Source organism: Pleurodeles waltl, chromosome 10 (assembly GCF_031143425.1).
Source record: "Pleurodeles waltl isolate 20211129_DDA chromosome 10, aPleWal1.hap1.20221129, whole genome shotgun sequence".
NCBI classification, from domain to species: Eukaryota; Metazoa; Chordata; class Amphibia; order Caudata; family Salamandridae; genus Pleurodeles; species Pleurodeles waltl.
This window is the reverse complement of record NC_090449.1, coordinates 1,018,102,107-1,018,119,984: the sequence shown is the minus strand read 5'-3', so window position 1 is coordinate 1,018,119,984 and position 17,878 is coordinate 1,018,102,107. Positions and strand designations below refer to the sequence as shown.

Sequence of the window (17,878 nt, the reverse complement as noted above, 5' to 3'; positions counted from 1 at the left end):
ACACACACACACAGACACACAAACACACACAGAACTATGGGCATGCATACATGGCCACATACATCATACAGATGCATACCGCATAGGTCAAAATGAATAAACCCCCCTAAATGATATTGGTGTGACCAAGTGGTGTGAAAATTAGTACCACTGAAGGACTTTCACCTTATCACACAATGCCCCAGTATGCAACATAGTATCACATTAACTGTAATCGGGTGGAGTGAACTGGTGTGGTATGGAATTGTGCAGCCCCTATATGACATACAATATAGTAGAAGGCAGCCTCATAATAATGCTTGTCAGAGCTTTGCCCCTAATGTTGTATCAACTGTTCAGATCTGCTTTGTGTATGTCACCCCCTTCTTCTGGTACATCAGGAATAAGTATCGAAAACTGATAGCACCACTGGGCTGCTGCCCTACACATATGAAATAGTGCCACCATGTAAGAAGTTTGTACCATCACCCAGTTAATCAGCACTGAATAACTGGCTGCCATCACCACCAGTACTAGAAACTCAATTGGCTTCCTGCTTTCTCTAAATGGACTCTTTGAAAAACCCAACAACTAACACTGCCTAATGATAATCCTTACCAGCTTACCTATTGAGAGATTTTTGCACTTTGGGTGAAATGGCAGCTCTAATAGATTGAATGTGTACATTCGACCACAGCCATGCGTGCAGCACAATGAGCTGCTTTTAGTGCAGATCTCATTATACTATCCAATATACTACATTCTCATCTAAAGCAACTGGGGGAAGAGACAAGAGGAAAATTCCCCTTACAGGCCTTCATTGCTCCCAGAAGTGGCTGGGAATCCTTCTGTGAACTTCTAGCTTGCCAGTTGCCTCATTTGTAGGTCTTCTCTCTGGTCCAAAGCTTGTCTCTTTGAGCTTCAAGGGCAATGCTGCCCAGATGGTGGTGTATGCTTATGACTTCTCTGATGCTGAAACCATGACCAGCAGAATCGTGAAGCCTGCAAACCATGACAAGTAGCCATACATTGGAGAACATGCAAATGGTATCTATCACCCTGGAAACCATGGCCCTTGAAACCATAACCAACGCACTTGCAGAGGAAAACATGCACATGGTATTTCTCACCTTGGATTTCATATTCAGTGTCACCTCTGGCCATACCCTGCAAACCATTGCCAGCATATTTTTTTCTGCTCCTGAAACCTTAATCAGCTTGTGCGTATGGTAAGATGCACCCAATATCTCGAACACTGAGGGGGTCATTTTGACCCTGGCGGTACGAGACCGCCAGGGCTAAAATGACAGAAGCACCGCCAACAGGCTGGCAGTGCTTCCAGGTGTATTATGACCGCAGCGGAAGCGCCGCAGTCGCACCGCAGGGGCCGGCAGTATTCCGCCACTTTTGCCCCGGCAGTGATAATCCGCCTGGGCAGCGCTGCCCAGGGGATTACGAGTCCCCGACTGCCAGCCTTTTTCTGGCGGTTTGCACCGCTATGCAGACAGTGAAAAGCGCGACGGGTGCAACTGCACCCGTTGCACGGCCGCAACACCGCTGGCTCCATTTGGAGCCAGCTCCTATGTTGCGGCTGTGATCCCCGCTGGGCCGGCGGGCGGAAACCAGGTTTTCGCCCGCCGGCCCAGCGGGGATCTCCAAATGGCCGCGGAGAGGGTGTGGCTGCATTGGCGGCCGCCCAGCGGTCAGATCTTGGCGGGCGGCACCAAGGTCGTAATGACCTCCCGAATGCCAAAACTAGAAGCCGTAAAGTTACACAGCAATCATTATGTTTGAAGCAGTCATAATGCTGTCTTCCGTTTTTCAATGCGGTTTATGTCATTACATCCCATGCAACAACATTGCTGTTTTCTACTTGACACTAAAGCATCAAACATCTCCTGGACTGCTGTTATCCTTAAGAAAAGGTGGTTTTAGAATTGTTTGGGCTGGCCCACCCAAAAAACTCACCATCATAATTTTTTGTTCAATGCAGAACATTCGACACCATACAAAACATGAACATATATATTAATATATATCCACTGGAAAAAACACAAAAAGTGAGTTGCGGTCGGGCTCAGAAAAAATATGAAATTTGCTGTAATGGTTATCAACGCAAAAACACATGCAATTACTTGCACGGTTTACCATGTTGCTATCTTCACGGCTGCTTTTGTGTATCTGTCCCATTTGCAGATTAGTATAATGTGCATGGGTTTTTTCAATAAATTAAATTTTTTAATGTTATTCTTAATTTCCAACCCTCACTGCACACAGCCTTCGCCGTTGCACAGCCGTTGCTGGGTGCCAGCCTGGCCTGTACTCACGCCACCTCGAGCATACAACCGCTATTGTTCATGACCTTTGGTCATGTATAAAAGAGGTTCTGTGCAAACCCTGGTACGCACAGCCAAAACAAGGCTTGACCCTGCGCTCAACCTGAGGCATGTGTGCACCCTACGCTAAGCAATTCCTTTGTGTGTCGCCACTGGGGGTTAGGTACAGAACTTTGTTCAACCACAGCTGCTCATGCCCTTCTCAAGTGCATATTTCAGAATGGGCATAGGGCCTGCACCCATCTTGCCATGTGCACCCAACCCCAGAAGTACATGGCCTTTGGCTGTGAATGGCAGGAGTTACCGTCATGCTCAAGCTTGTGGGCAAGACTTGCAATGAACCCGCTGAGGGCATCAGTCCCCACTGCACTCATTCTGTCACTGGTAGCCAACCCACAGTGCAGGATGTGATGTCTTTTTATGGGAAAATAATTTAATATTTTACTTTTTTTATTTTTTGCTGAAAAATGTTTTTGGCCTTTTCTAAAATGGCTGCTGGTGGATTTAAATGTTAATATTAATTGTGATTCTTGCCCTTTGCACCCTTTTTTGTACTTCAAAGTGCAGTTATCAACGTCCTATGGTGCCTTCAATCACCCCTCTGTAGTCGGGTTCTCTTATGGTGTGCCACCCTCCTTCTCATGGCCATGGATGCTTTTCCTCAGCACAAAACTCACACGCCAGTGCTGAGCTCAGAGTTTCAACAAGGCTAAAAAAGGTTATAGATCCCCTTGCAATGCAATCACATTTGAGAAATATTCAAGGCAACAAGAGTCATGATTCGCAGTTTAAAATGGCAGAGATATTGAAACGTGTTAATTTCAATTAGACTCCGAAACTTTTATAACACTAATATACCAAAAACTATTGAATAGATTTGCACCAACCAATGAAAGTTCTACTGTCCTTGTAAGTTAGGTACAAATATGTTCAGTGGTTTGAGCACTAGGCGTAAGCAAAAATTCCAACCAATGCTAAGATGCGGAACATGACAGACTGCATTCCTTACTGATCCATATCGCAATCATCAAATTACTTTCATATGTTAAGTTTGCTAGTTATTGACAGATCTTTAGATCAACCGCCCATCAAAAATCAATGTTATCAATGTAAACGTAGAATACATATTGTCAATATGAAGCAGACTGTTGTCGACTCTCTACGGAGTTAAAGCGCTATAAGTATAAAAAATGAAATGTATCACTAAAAGGCAAAACATTTATACAAAGACTTAATTTCATCATAATATTTTGACATTTGAATGAGGAAGGAGTATTTGTATAGATCGTATTGCTTAAATATATTCAAATAAAGCAGTATTTACGAAAAAAGGTGATGGATTCTCATTTCATTGATCACAGTTCAAAATGGTTATGAAACCCAAGTGGGAAACGTTCCTCATACCAAATTAACTATCATGATGGGGTCATATACATTAGTTATAGGTAGACCTCCTGTTATATGCATAAAGGGCAAAATATATCACTATGCTATATTGCGATGGACCTATTTAAAAAAATATATTGAAAGCATTTACGTAATGATTTAATGTGTTCATCATCAAAAATTATCAATTATAAGATCCGTGCCTAAGTTCCCTAATAAAAAAATGCTTGTCATCATCTCAAGAGACCATTACTGTTTAATGTTACACCTAATTGTAATCCTTTAAATCTAACCAATTTAAGGAGAAAACTCTTCATCCATTTTTAAACCTCTTAGATGTTTGCTACCAGTTCTAAAATATATTTAGACTCCAATTTACACAAAGGGTTTTCTCAATCACCTGCCTGATCTGTCCTGATAATCTGATTGATACAAAAACATTGAATTAATTTGTGTTTACTATTATGAAAATCCTTGTAATGAGTCACATCAGGATAGGACAAATCTGTATTCTTGATAGCCTTAATATGTTGCAAAGTTCTCGAACATACTGTAAAAATGGTGCTATGCATATAATATAACATGCAAGGGCAATTAAGCACATATATCCAAAAATCTGTTGAACACCATATATATTGTGTTTACAGTAGGGAAATTGTAATTCAAATGATTGGTACTAAATTTACATACTTTACCACTGCCACCTTAAGTGAGCCCATGCTGTAGAGTTAACTAGGATTCTTCCTTCTAAGAACTGAGATGACTATGCGCCAATACAACTTTCAAGGAAGATGTATTCCTATATTCAATGATAGAGCTACGACTTATGTCTCTACTAGTTACATTATCAGTTTTCAGTAACCTCTAGTGTCTGTTCATGATTGTTCTGATTGTTTGGGACTGCCTCTTAATTTCTTAATTTGAAGTCTGCCTCCTTTGTTGTGTTGGGCACAAACCTTTTTAGATAACCTATCACTGCATGATACTCTTGTTTTCTGTGTCCTGTAATTCTTTAGCACTTCATTTACATTTGGGCCATTAAAAGTCTCCAAAACGTATGCTTCATATTAAGTGGGTAGGATGATGATTGCTATGATACAGTATACTGTTGCTAGCAGCGTCTTTTCAGCTTTTAGTGTCAGATATCCCACTTCTGTGTAGCCAGATAACCCACTTTTGTGTAGCCAGATATTCCACTTCTGTGTAGCGCATATGATATGAAAAAGCCAAATTTAACTCATTGACTTCTACAAGATAGATACTGATAGATAGATTTGGTGTTTTAAATTGTTCCAATCCCAATTATGAAAGGGTCATTTATGTACTTTACTTCAACAGTCAATGTTTGGTTTGTGTATTTCCATGTCTGTGATCCTATACCCCTGTTCCTTCATCAAAAACATGGAGAAAGTTGCATAAATGGTGGTGAAGCGGGTGCCCACTGCTGCGTTTGTGTGTTGCCTAAATAAGGTGTTCCTAAAAATAAATAAAAATGTCTCTTGAACAGAATACTATCATTTGCAAGGGCATGTGTAAAATCCTCATGGCGTATGCATTTATGGAACAAGCGCACATCTAAGGTAATCATTAAGTATGAATATAAAGTTTTCATTCAACAACATTGATTGTAGTTCAGAAGTCAGTGCTGTAAGCCAAGAGTGATGTTACAAAAGGTGACAAGAAATGGTTCAGGTTCTAACAATACACTATTGGTGGATATAATCAGCTTCCCTGGTAGACAAGTAGAATTTTTGTGAATCTTTAGAAGTAAGTAAAACAAGGAGTCATAGACTAATCAGTTTAAAAGTAACCATAATGATTCAGGTTCATAATTCCCTTTTCCTTCTCTAATCCCATAACAAATCAGAATTTCTCATAAGATATGGGATAAAGTACCCCAAGCAGTGGATTGTACGAATATTCGAATTCCACAACATTCCTTTATAGGGTAATGGAAATCTAAGGTGACATGCAATGTCTTTTTATAGTATGTCAGAGGGTATTTTATTCCTTATGATACATGGTCACGCCTTCAACCTTCCCACAATCTGATTAAATAGTTGGTATCTTGTTCTTTCCCATTCGTTGCAGGTAAGAAAAATAAACACAGAATCAGGGCTGAGAAATTTAACACACCAAAATCAGTCAATAATTTTTGCAAAAAATGATGACTTATAATACACAGTCCAGACTTTGTCTATAAACACCTGCTACTGCATAATCTCTTTTAAAATCTTTTATTACTAATACAACAAATGAATCTTAATTTTTAATCTAGAAGTGTGCTGCCTCTTTTCGACTTTGATCTATTGTGCACAAATCTTCTGGGGGTTATTTCAAACCAAATATACCTACAATTCAAGTAGCCCATGGTATAAACTGATGTTTAAAAAAGTGGGTGTGAATCAGCATCTTGTTCTGTGATTAACCTATGCACCCATTTTTAAAGGAATTGTGCTGTCTGCAGTGATGCACTAAAGCTCTAAGTTAGGAGCGCTAATAAATGTCACTCTGAAATGTAAACCTAATGGCTCACCCCAGTGCTTAATTTGTAAATAAAAGCGTGCTGGTGGTCAAAGCCCGCCACTTAAACACGCGGCTGCTGCAATTAAATGTTTGAACACGGAATACTGAGGCAGCATAATCCTGAAGCCATCTCGGGCCTCTTCAATCTATTTAAAGCCACTCCCTGCCCCTTCAGCTCACTCTTGCAGCGTTCTACTTTCTCCTTTTGTGACACTTTTTCGTTTTTCTCTTCCTCCGTCTTTCCATGTGTGCCTTTTGCTCGCAGCAAATGCTTGGGGCAGAAGAATAAGCTCCAGCCCTCAAAAGTAAGTGCCGGTGCTCAGCACTGGAAACAACAACCACAAATTAAGCACTGGCTCACCCTAAATGTCACTCAATCCCCTTAGCTCAATCACCTACTCATGAATCTAGTACACAGGAGGCCCCAGTCTATAGAACAACAGGATGGCCAGACCATCACCTAATTTTGTGTCCACTGAACATTCATGACACATATGGTCCTCTTTCTTTTCTGTAATTAATCTATATTTAAAATCCGGATCACCCTCATCGACAACATTAGTCCCAGCTTTCAGTAGTGCAAACTAAGGGGCCATTTTGGAGATCTGTAGTGTGCCATAGTAAAACTCTACCATGTATCTGATCCTGACTCGCAGTGCAGGTATGTCAAAAAATTGTTGGGTGAAGTGAATAAATTAGGATGATCATGGACCAATGATGGATCAGGGTCTCCAAACAACTTTCGGCCAGGTGTACAAATATCTGGTCACAAAAATCAATTGCAAAGGACAACTGCTAACTTGCCTATGCACTAATGTGTACTGATATGTCAGTTCTTACATTTATGGATCAGAGTGAGTCATAATCGTTTTAGAAAACTACTCCCTACAAAACCTTTAAAAAAACAAATCCTAAAAAGTTGCGAAAGTGTTACTACTCCAATGTAGGAGTCAGTAACTTATGAAAGCTTTGTAAGCTGATTAAAGTGGCAAAGCATTGGTACAGTGCATACTGAATCCGTTTTTTAACAGGACTGCCACAACAATGATCTTCTAGATATCCAAATACCGATTAAGTAAGAGGTCGGAACACTATTTCAGGAGTTGTTAATGTTTAGTAATTCCTAAAATTGGACTCGTACATCTGAAAAAGCAATTTTTTGTACATCTGGTGCTTCATTTCCTAACTGGTCACTGGTCATCTACATTTAAATTGATTTTAAATTGAGTTATTTTAGGTAAGAACCCTTTATTTACACTGCCTATGGTGAGTGAAGCAGTAATATTAATTTAACATAATGTTGATCCCGAAGAAGAAAAATGGGTAACTAGTAATGAGGACGGTTAATATTTTTCTTTCTGTAGGGCTTGCCTGGAGATTCTGGTAAGAAAGGAGAACCTGGACAGGATGGCTGGCATGGACATGTGGTGAGAATTACACTTGGTTTTCATAGTGTTCCAATCTTAGGTGATTTGGTTCAGTTCTGGTTGTAGCTCGAGTCAGATGCAATTGGAAGTTTCATTGTTTTGTTTTATTACAGGGAGAAGATGGCCGAGATGGGTACGGTGCACCAGGTCGCAAAGGTGGCAAGGTAGGAAGTCATGATTGGGCAAAATATACTTAGGCTTGATTAACTGGGATATTTTCTTTGTGTTACAAGGGTGTAGTGAATGTGTAAGCTTTTAAAACCATATACAATGTATTAGATAAACCATAAATCAGTAAAATTAGAATATAAAACATGCAACAAGAGGCAGAGCTATACAATGGAGCAATTGTTTTTTTGTAAGTATAAATTCTTAATTTTTTACTTTCCCACAACCTAGAAGTCAACTTTACGTTATCTCCTAACACAGCAGGTTTTGGAGTGACACTGTGAGAAACTGGGTTATTGGAGGGGGATGTTAACACTTCTCAAGCAACAACCACAAACCATGTGAACCTCAAAGGTCACTACCTTAACCTGTTTTTAACCCTCTGGTAGCTTGTCCCTAATACAGAGGCAATGTGTAAAGTGTATATTTAACACACAAATAGTGATCAGTAAATCAAAACCCCACACCAATTGAGAAAAATATAGTCAGGTTTATTAGATTATTTGAGATCAAACTGACAAACATCCATTCAGTAGAACTGGAGATATGCAGTTTCAAAGATTAAAGTAAGTATGACTCCTAAAAGCACATAGCGCCACTCGCCATTATGTCGTCACGCGAGACCGGGTGCAAGTCACAAGTTCAAGCCGACTGCAATGGGGCATGGGCCGGACACAGGGACCATGTTCTCCTGATGAAAAAGTTACCTTCCCAGAGACCAATTCATGGTGGAAGAGGTGTGAGGAGAAGGGAGAGCAGCATGGATGGTTGTCGCTGTAGCACGAATATCAGGCTGGGCATTACGGACGGTCGTCGCTGTAGTGCAAAGATCGTGTTGAGTGTCTCAGATGCTGGAGCTTCATATTGGCGGTCACCGCGAGTTGTCAATGCTGTAGTGCGAAGTGCAGATCTGGTGTTGCCAGTCATCACTGGCAGTCGCTGTAGCGCGAAGCGTAGGGTTCACCTGAGCATCACGTTGGTCATCAGCGCGTGCAGCAAGATCTTGTGTGAAGAGGCCCATTCGTGGTTGCGAGGAGTCCAAAGCTCCAGGATATCCGGTTCAGAGGAAAACACTCTGATGACAACCAAAGGCATAGGACTGGCTGAGGTGCCTCTTGGGCATCAGGGATTCATTCTAACAGGGGCCAGAAGGGCTTAGGCAGGTCCACTTTAAGGTCCAGTACAGCAGATCAGCTGGGTGGTTGCAGGGAGGTCTCTCGAGCTTCCTATGTCCCTGTAGCTCTGAGCAGGTTAGTCAGCAGACACTTGGAGTCACTCAGGTAGCCAGGGATGAAGACAGCAGGTCCAGACTTCCTTCTCTGACAGAAGGGCAGGCTGCAGGGCTTTCCTCTGGCAGCAGGGTAGTCCTTCTATAGTATCACAGGTCCAGGAGTGTACTGAACAATGGGGCTGAGGATCATATTTTTATACCTGGTGCCAGCTTTGAAGCAGAAGAAACTTCTCGAGTTTCCCTCCCACCACTGAAGTGTCTGAGTTTTTGTACCTCCCTGCTTTGGTCTCAGGATGTCTGGAGTCACAAAAAGCTAGTGTGAATGTTTTGTGTGTCTGTTGAGGCAGTATCTTTGAAGAACATGTGAGTCTGTGCAGAGCGCTACCGCACATCCTGCTAGGATATCCCATCCTGCCAACACCCAGTTCCCCTATTATATAGCTATCTAAGGGTAATACACAACGACCAACTATACTTATTTATGTGACCCAAGAAACAAGCTGCAAGCACCAAATGTTTAGGGCAAGAAAATGCCACCTTTGTAAAAGTGGCATTTTCAGAATTGTGACTTAAAATCTGACTTTACCACTGAAGAGGATTTTAAAGTACAGTTCTTTAAAAAACAAAAATGATATTCCTACATGTTCCCAAAGAAAATATATCACTTATTACATCTAATAAGTTAACCCAGTGTTGTCCTATGGGAGAGGTACGCCTGACAGTGGTGAAAAACGAATTGGGGAATTTTTCACTACCAGGACATGCAAAAAATAAACGTATATGTCCAATAAAATGCACCCTGCCCTAATCACCCTGCCCAAATGTTTAGAGCCTAACCTAGAGGGTGATGTATATTTATTAACAAGCATTGACCTAGCCAATTGGTCTTGCCTTTTGGACCTTATAAGTTTTTAGCCATGCAGAAATTTAAAATGTATTACAAATAAACTTTGTGTTTGTTCATTCCTTCATACACCAGGCGCTAGACTGTAATGGTCAGAACCGCTCCTCGAGGGCACCACAATAAAAATAGCATTTGGAAGAAACATGGTCATGTAACCATATAATCAGCACCTAGAAGGCATAACCACATGAAAAGAGAACGGCAGAGAGCATTGCAGCGAAACCATACATTCAGCCCCTGGAGGACATAGTGCCTTACACATGTACAGACCTAGCAGGGCTGCTAGTATGTTATTAGAAACAAGGCCCTTAGAACACAAACTTCTGCCAGCTGTAAAACAAAATCTCCAGCCATGAAAGAACTTAAAAAGACATTGAATAGTGGGAGAGGTCATGATTTTGGCCCCCCCAACCTAGTGCAGGGAACCATAACCCCGACATGACCAGGACAGAAAGAACATGTTGTGCTGAACGTTTTGGTGGCATTCCCGTTGTCCTAGGACCACCACAGACTGAGTTATGGGAAAAATATGTTGTAAAAGGAATGCCCCACAAAACATTACGTGCTAAGTTTCCCAATTGCAGTGAATATTGTCGTATCAGCTCTCCCGCTGTGCCAGGGAGAGCTGCATTGAAGATTTTTCTTGTATTTTTCCTTTTTAAAAGGCTCCAGTTTGTATATTTTTCAAATGCTAAACTTGGGAAGAATTTAGGAATGGGGTTGCAAATCTCAATGACTCCGATTCTTAACAGTGTGGGTAATGTGCTTGTCAGTGGTACACATAAAACTAGTTGTGTTGGCAAGCGCTTCTGTGTCCCACGGAGGTGGTATGCACTGTACAAGTGGTATAGTAATGTAGTACAAGCATCACACACGGAGTGCAGCATAAGGGAGAGGGTGTGGCGTGAGGGCCAGTGCTGCCGACTTTGGAGCTGAGAAACCAGATTTGAATCTTGATGTTGGATCATCTTCCTGTGATTCTGGGAAAATCACTTAATCTCCCTGTGACTACCAAAAATGTACGTGTCCTTGTCTAACCGAACTGGTGCTCATGTAAAGCGCTCCAATCTTCAGGTTGGGATCGCGCTATATAAAACTACAATAAATCAATATATATGAAAGAAAACTCACTCTCCCCCCCCCAGCTAGCAGCTTGTGTCGGGCACAGACAACACAAAGAAATAGCGAGCCCGAAAACAAGAAGGAAGAAGAAACAGCATACAGCCTTGGAACGCAAAGCGGGGAGGCAAAAGAAAAAAAAAGTGCGCTGGCACTAAGGCATATGGCTGATCGTGTAGTAATCCGTGCAACAAGGGCAGTCTCCGAGGCATAACAAAACAGCCTCAAGGCGGGACAAACCTAAAGCATTTACCTAACAAACCAAAGGAATTTTGAAAGACAGGCCAAGGAACGAATGAAAGTTACGGGCGTGGTGAAACCCATAGAAATAGATTACAGCATGTCGAGAGACAGCGCATTCACGGTCCCTAGGCTTGACCTAAGAAAGGAGTTTTAAGCTTGGCAAAAAGGGTTATTTTGCCAAGTTGAATTGACAGTTTAAAACTGCCCACAGGTTGCAATGGCAGGCCTGTGTCGTATTAGGAAGGGCTACTTAAGTGGGTGACACAAAAAGTGTGGAGGCCCACTATAAGCCTTTAGTTTACCGGCCCTAGGCATATATGGTATACCACTTTACTAGTGACTTATAAGTAAATTAAATATGACAATCAGATGTAAACCAATTTTACCATGCCTTACAGAGTGAACACAAGCACTTTAGCACTGGTTAGTAATGGTAAAGTGCACAGAGTCCTAAGGCCAACAAATTCAGCAAAACAGTAGTGGAGAAGGCAACACGTTTTGGGGGGAAGATCACCTTAAGACTGACATGTGTTACAGGCTCCTTTAAAGCTAGTGCTTAATTTGAGCCAATCAATGTGCTTGCTAGTGGAGGTCACCAGCATTTATTTTTGGGGACCTGCAGTAATTTTTCTGCATCATACATTTTCAGAGAGCAAGATATGCAAAAAACAACCAAAGTTGAAAGGCGGAGGAAGAGAAAGATGGAAAAACTGTCACAAAGGGTAAAAGCATGTGTGAGATAAAGGGACAGAGATCATTTGGTTGTTGATTGAAGAGGCCTGAGGTGGATTTAAGACTACGCAGACTTTTTTTATTTCACCGGCCACGGGCTTCTAAGCAGAGCTTTGGGCACAGGCACTCATTATTTTACAAACTAAGCACTGCTCGAAAAAAAAAGATTTGCCTATGATGTTGCTCAAATTCCTTTGGCCTTAAAAATTGTTTTTCGGTATTTCCTGTGATGTTCTGGGAGCTCTGGACATAAACAGAGCATATGTTTCAAAGATTCTTCTGCAGAGTTGCAAAGCCGACAAACATTTGTAAGAGGGATTTTCAATTCCCATTCAAATTGTCTAAAAGGTAAGTATAGCCATCTAAAACGTGGGTCTAGTGCATTTAACTTAAATTATCTAAATGTCTGATATTAAGTTTGGAAAGATGATTTGAATGACCTGTTGACATGGCCATGTCACATAGCCAACTAATACATTTAGGGGGTCATTCCTACCCTGGCGGTCATGGACCGCCAGGGTAGGTGACGGAGGAAGCACCGCCAACAGGCTGGCGGTGCTTCCAGGGGCATTCTGACCGGTTTCCGGCTGCCCCAGGGAATCCTCCATGGCGGCGCTGCTTGCAGTGCCGCCATGGGGATTCCGACCCCCTTACCGCCATCCTGTTCCTGGCGGTTTTCACCGCCAGGAACAGGATGGCGGTAACGGGTGTCATGGGGCCCCTGGGGGCCCCTGCAGTGCCCATGCCACTGGCATGGGCACTGCAGGGGCCCCCTAACAGGGCCCCACATTGATTTTCAGTGTCTGCTTGGCAGACACTGAAAATCGCGACGGGTGCAACTGCACCCGTCGCACCCCTTCCACTCCGCCAGCTCCATTCGGAACCGGCATCCTCGTGGAAGGGGGTTTCCCGCTGGGCGGGCGGGCGGCCTTCTGGCGGTCGCCCGCCAGCCCAGCGGGAAACTCAGAATGACCGCAGTACGGTCTTCTGGCGGTTCCCGAGTCGCCGCCCGCCATTGTAGGAATCACCACCTTAGTGCCATGTTGTACTTATGACGATGGCAGGTAGAGTATATCACACATACTGTTGGTCTAAGGTAATCTTGAGCTTTATGTGGTTTCTAATTTTTGGTTTTTCGATTGAATGTTAACTGTTATTAAAGTGGCAATGTTTGATCCACTATATGTCTTTAGCACCGTGTTTGTGCATGCAGGATTTTCTAAAATGTACTGGTGGCGTAGGGCACTTAAAAGATATGTAAGCTATTAGTATAGGAGTTATATTTGACAAAAGCAAAGGTTGACTGGTGTCACTGTATTTGGTGTTTAAGGAAACCCAATCTGCCATAACAAGAACCTGGGGCAATAGTCTATACCAAACAACAATGGTTCACTGTAGACTTATTCACAACAAAGATAAACAATGAGTGGATGTAGTTACTATCCACTAAAGAGGACTTATTCTAACATAGAATTATAGGCAACCAACCATTAAGAACAATGCATGATATAGTTAATTCACAAGAGAAACAAATTGTCCTAACAAAGGCCCTGATTAAGGTCTTGGCAGATGGGTTACTCTGTCACAACAGTGACGGATTTCCCATCCACCAAAACATAAATCCCATTATGTTCCATGGAATTTATATTTTGACAGACGGGATATCCGTCACCGTTGTGCTGGAGTAACCCGTTCGCCAAGAACTAAATCAGGTCCAGAGTGCTAAAATAAGAAAGTGCAAACTGAGTGGAAAAGGAACATGGATATAAAAAAAATAAAAACAAGACATACGACTCTTGACTTCTGAAGAAAGGTTAGGTCAGTCAGAGTCTTATGTTGATTGATATAGACTGCATTTGGTCTGGTATGTTTGTGTACCAATTGATATTTGAGAAAGGTTCTGTTTACAAATTTCTATTGGGTTTCCCTGTTGAAGATAAGCATACAAAGAAAACCAGTAAATAGGTCCAGAACAGTCATTTATTTGAAGTAAAAACAGTAAATGATTATTGAATTGGAATGAAGTTTGAGACCTGCACTGTCACTCGGGGAAAGGGCAGATGAAGCAATAGATGTCCCATGAAAGTCTCATCCACTGCAGCACAGATTATTAACAAAGCTGTTCTCAGGTGAGCCTGGGATACTTTGGATCAAACTGTGTAATGACCTGCTGTAAGGAAGCAGGTGATGAGTCCACATGTGTCCCCGAAATAGCTTTTTTAAATTGTGAGTCTGGATAGAAACCTCGAGGGATTGAGTGGGTGGGACTGGGATACTGAAAAGTTTTAAGAAAGGCAAAAGTGGAAAATAATCTTGTGAACATTGTGAACATTTGGTAATATCTTGTGGTGTGGTGTGTTGTGTTTTCCAGGGCCAAAAAGGATTCCCAGGATACAACGGACCAAAGGTATCAAATACATGTGACGGCACGCGGTAACACAGTGCAAGAGTTGGATTTTTTGCCACTTCATCAGGCTATAAATAAACTAATTTACTTTGTTCTGGCAGTTTTTTTATCAGTTCCCTCTTCCATCTGTCTCTGTCACCACAAATTCTCTTGTCTTCAGCATGGTTTGTGTAATTTTCATCTCACATTTAACACAAACACAAATCTCAATACAATTGTCTGACTCTTTCCACAGCCTTTTTTAATCTACTGCATTTTTATATGGTATGAAAAACACCCCGGGTCTTATACTACCATGTACTCATCATTTGGGATCTTTCAACATGAGAGAGCAAACTTCAGCTAAAAGGAGACTTGAAAAAAGAAACTGAATTACAAAGACTATAAGGGATAATGGATAATTTTGAGAATCATGATGATGTAATATCCAGTGATTTCAGGAGGATGTAGATGATCAACCATTTATGGGATTCCTGGAGGCAAAATGATCATGATCATACCACAAAACTGTGGTGACGTTTCATTTGACAGCAATTTCACGAGTTATATCATTGTGAGGGATCAATGGGTTTTACATTGCTGCTCACCCCTAAACACCATGGAGAAGAAACAAGTTGGGGTCTATCTGCATTCCTTCTTTGTCCATTTTAGCAAGTGAACTGAATACCACTAGGAAAGTCTGGTTTCTGCTCCTTGATACTGTTTGAATCCCCATTTGTAAGGATTGGGATTTGAACTGCTTTGCCACTTACCACAATGGTCAACAGTGTGACTCCTGAAGTCTGCTTATCCGCAAGATCCCTGTGGACTCATCTCCTAAACCCAGCTCCAGGATTAACCAACAAATAGTGACCTGCTGTAATTCCCAACTGGAACACATGCTTACCCGCCTAAGACATTAGGAAAATAAGAAATATGGCCCACTGTCAAAACAGCTCATAAACTGGAGATTTGTTTTTAGTCTAGTTTTAAACTTAACTGCCTCCAAAATTGCCTGTTAGCCATAGGACCGGAATAATGGCACCAGGAACACATTAATGACACATTGCTTTATTGGGAAGAGCCAAAGGTACTGTGCAGTTATATCAGTGTCTTTTCTGCATAATGCTCACTTCTTTAATTAGAGTCTGTGACCCACTAAAGTTAGATCACAGCCGGTGCAATGTGCTCCTGCGGCCGAAATGCCCGGGACAAGGTTTTTTCCAACATTCTGGATTTTCCTAACAGAGCTGAGCAGAAAGAATGGTATTTCTGGATTAAGACTAATGCAGTAGTCTGCTCTAGAAAACAGCGACAGAGGCCACAATATCCTTTTGGGAAGGAGAAATGTTTGAAGAAAGTCTTAGGGTAATTTTGTAGCACTTTCAGTTAAAAGAAGAGTGCTCTGTGCCCTAGGCTCATCTTCAACTTGTTGGAATATTGAAACCGCGTGGATATTGCTAGGAAATTACTTGGCCCAACAGTGATAAACAATGCAAGCATATTTTTCATGCAAACATATGTTTCATTCTTACCCATAACTCTTGTGGTAAGTTAGAAGTTATAAAGAAGTAGTGCACATTTTTATTGCATGCATGAAGATTTATGAGCTGAGGATGTCATGTGCTGTGTGGTAAACCCTCAGCAAAATATTACCAAAATGGAACATCACTACTACCATTCAAGCTCTGGGCTTCTTTCAGCTGGAATGTGGCAACCGCCTACATGTCTGCATCTCTAACTTCAGAATAAAGTTGGCCAGGGCCTTTGACTGAACAATTCCCAGTGGTCTTTGCTCACTGTGCATTAAAAGGTACCATTTCCTATTTATTGTCACTATAATTTTAATCGTAGAATATACTAATACTAAAACTGCAAAATATGGTGCTTTCCTTAAAATCTCACCATATTGTGTCTTTAATTAGAAAGCATTGTGGGGGAACACAACGCATGTCCAATACAGAGAGTGAAGATCCTCCTGTAGTTATTCCTTGGTGCCATGCCCCCTATAACATCTACCTCTGTCTATGGGATAGGCCTGACGCTGGCTCCATCGAAGAATATCTAACACACAACCATTCAACTTGCCAAAAGACTGAAGAACTCAGATCACCTCAAGCACTACAATGCTGTATTGCCTCCTTCATGTGAACTGCATTATCTGCAGGATGTGCAGCATCACCTACAAATTAGTACCGGTACACGGCTTGCAAATGAATGCAGCAACTGTGATTGACTGGAGCTCCTTGTATGTGCTCCAGGAAATGTTCCACAGTCTTGCAAGGATCATGTGTGCCAGCATTTGACTCCTCATGTGCTTGAATAGATCCTCAGACTGACAATATCAAATACAGGACCCTAATGGTTAGCATCAGGATGACCTGGCATATTCGCCTGCTGATGGAATATGATGAGGAGGAATGGACAGAGCTTTTGGGGGCCCTGGGATGGGGACTCTGGCATGCACAGATGAAGCTCAGTCTTTTTTAAGATCCTTAAGCAGTGTTGCTCCGTCACTCTTCCTGCTGGCAAAGCTATCACACGCCGTGTGGTATTGTGACGGATTTTTATGCCGTTCACCCCGACGGCATTGGGATCAACGCTCTAGGAATCTATGGATTTACCCTTCCCACTTTCGGCCCCCTAATTCTCCACCATGATGTATCGGATCTTTCCGAGCTGACCCACATGCCCGACACTTGCTCACCACTGCCCTTACAGCTGCCAAGATCTGTATTCTGGAATATAAACCATTATATGTCATAGACTATTCTTCCAACTTTCCTAAATATAACAGCATTTTTGCACTCCTATGTGGTATCAATCTTATAATAGATTTTTAAGAATCATCTGCAAATGTGTGTACCTTCCCTTCGCAAAACAAACACAGTCAATTGCTTTTTGCACTTCTAGGTCCCACTGAAAATAAAGAAAGACCCAAAGACAAGTGTGCTGCCTTTCCTGTAATTCACATTGTGCTGGTGTGAAGTTAGCACCTATGCAGTGTAAAGTGTGCTTTTCTTCATTTGCATTGGCATGGCCCTGCGCAAATCAGAGGAAACTTTTCTGCGTCTGACATAATACTGATCCTGGTGCACAGGAAAATAGGCAGTCAAGGAAGGGGGGTTACCAACTTCACCCATCAGTTGGCACTCTGAATGCACAATTATGGAAGATCCATAGTGGGTACTAGGACTATTCCATGCCCCACTAGATGGTTCAGTTCTGACTCTATTTCTATTGGAGAAAGGGGCACTGACCATCCTCCAAACGTAGAGGGGGTGCCAGCAGAGAAACTGATGCACCCTGAACCTCAACCACCAAATGAGTCTCTAAAAGCCTTTAGGGCCTTAATCAAGGGCCAAAGGCCTGCTGCACAGACCAGTATTTTGAACTGGTGTTCCGCTTTTTGCTACTATCCTCTCTCCTTAACGTTAACCA

General features: G+C 42.0%; 1 protein-coding gene across 1 annotated transcript in view; it reads left to right on the top strand.

Moving 5' to 3' along the window:
- COL6A6 (collagen type VI alpha 6 chain) overlaps positions 1-17,878 on the top strand; it is a 446,491-nt gene that overhangs the window by 386,837 nt on the left and 41,776 nt on the right. The window contains exons 28-30 of the mRNA XM_069212366.1: positions 7,592-7,654; positions 7,768-7,818; positions 14,423-14,458. Coding sequence (XP_069068467.1) covers positions 7,592-7,654; positions 7,768-7,818; positions 14,423-14,458 — 150 coding nt within the window. The remainder of the gene's footprint in view (positions 1-7,591; positions 7,655-7,767; positions 7,819-14,422; positions 14,459-17,878) is intronic.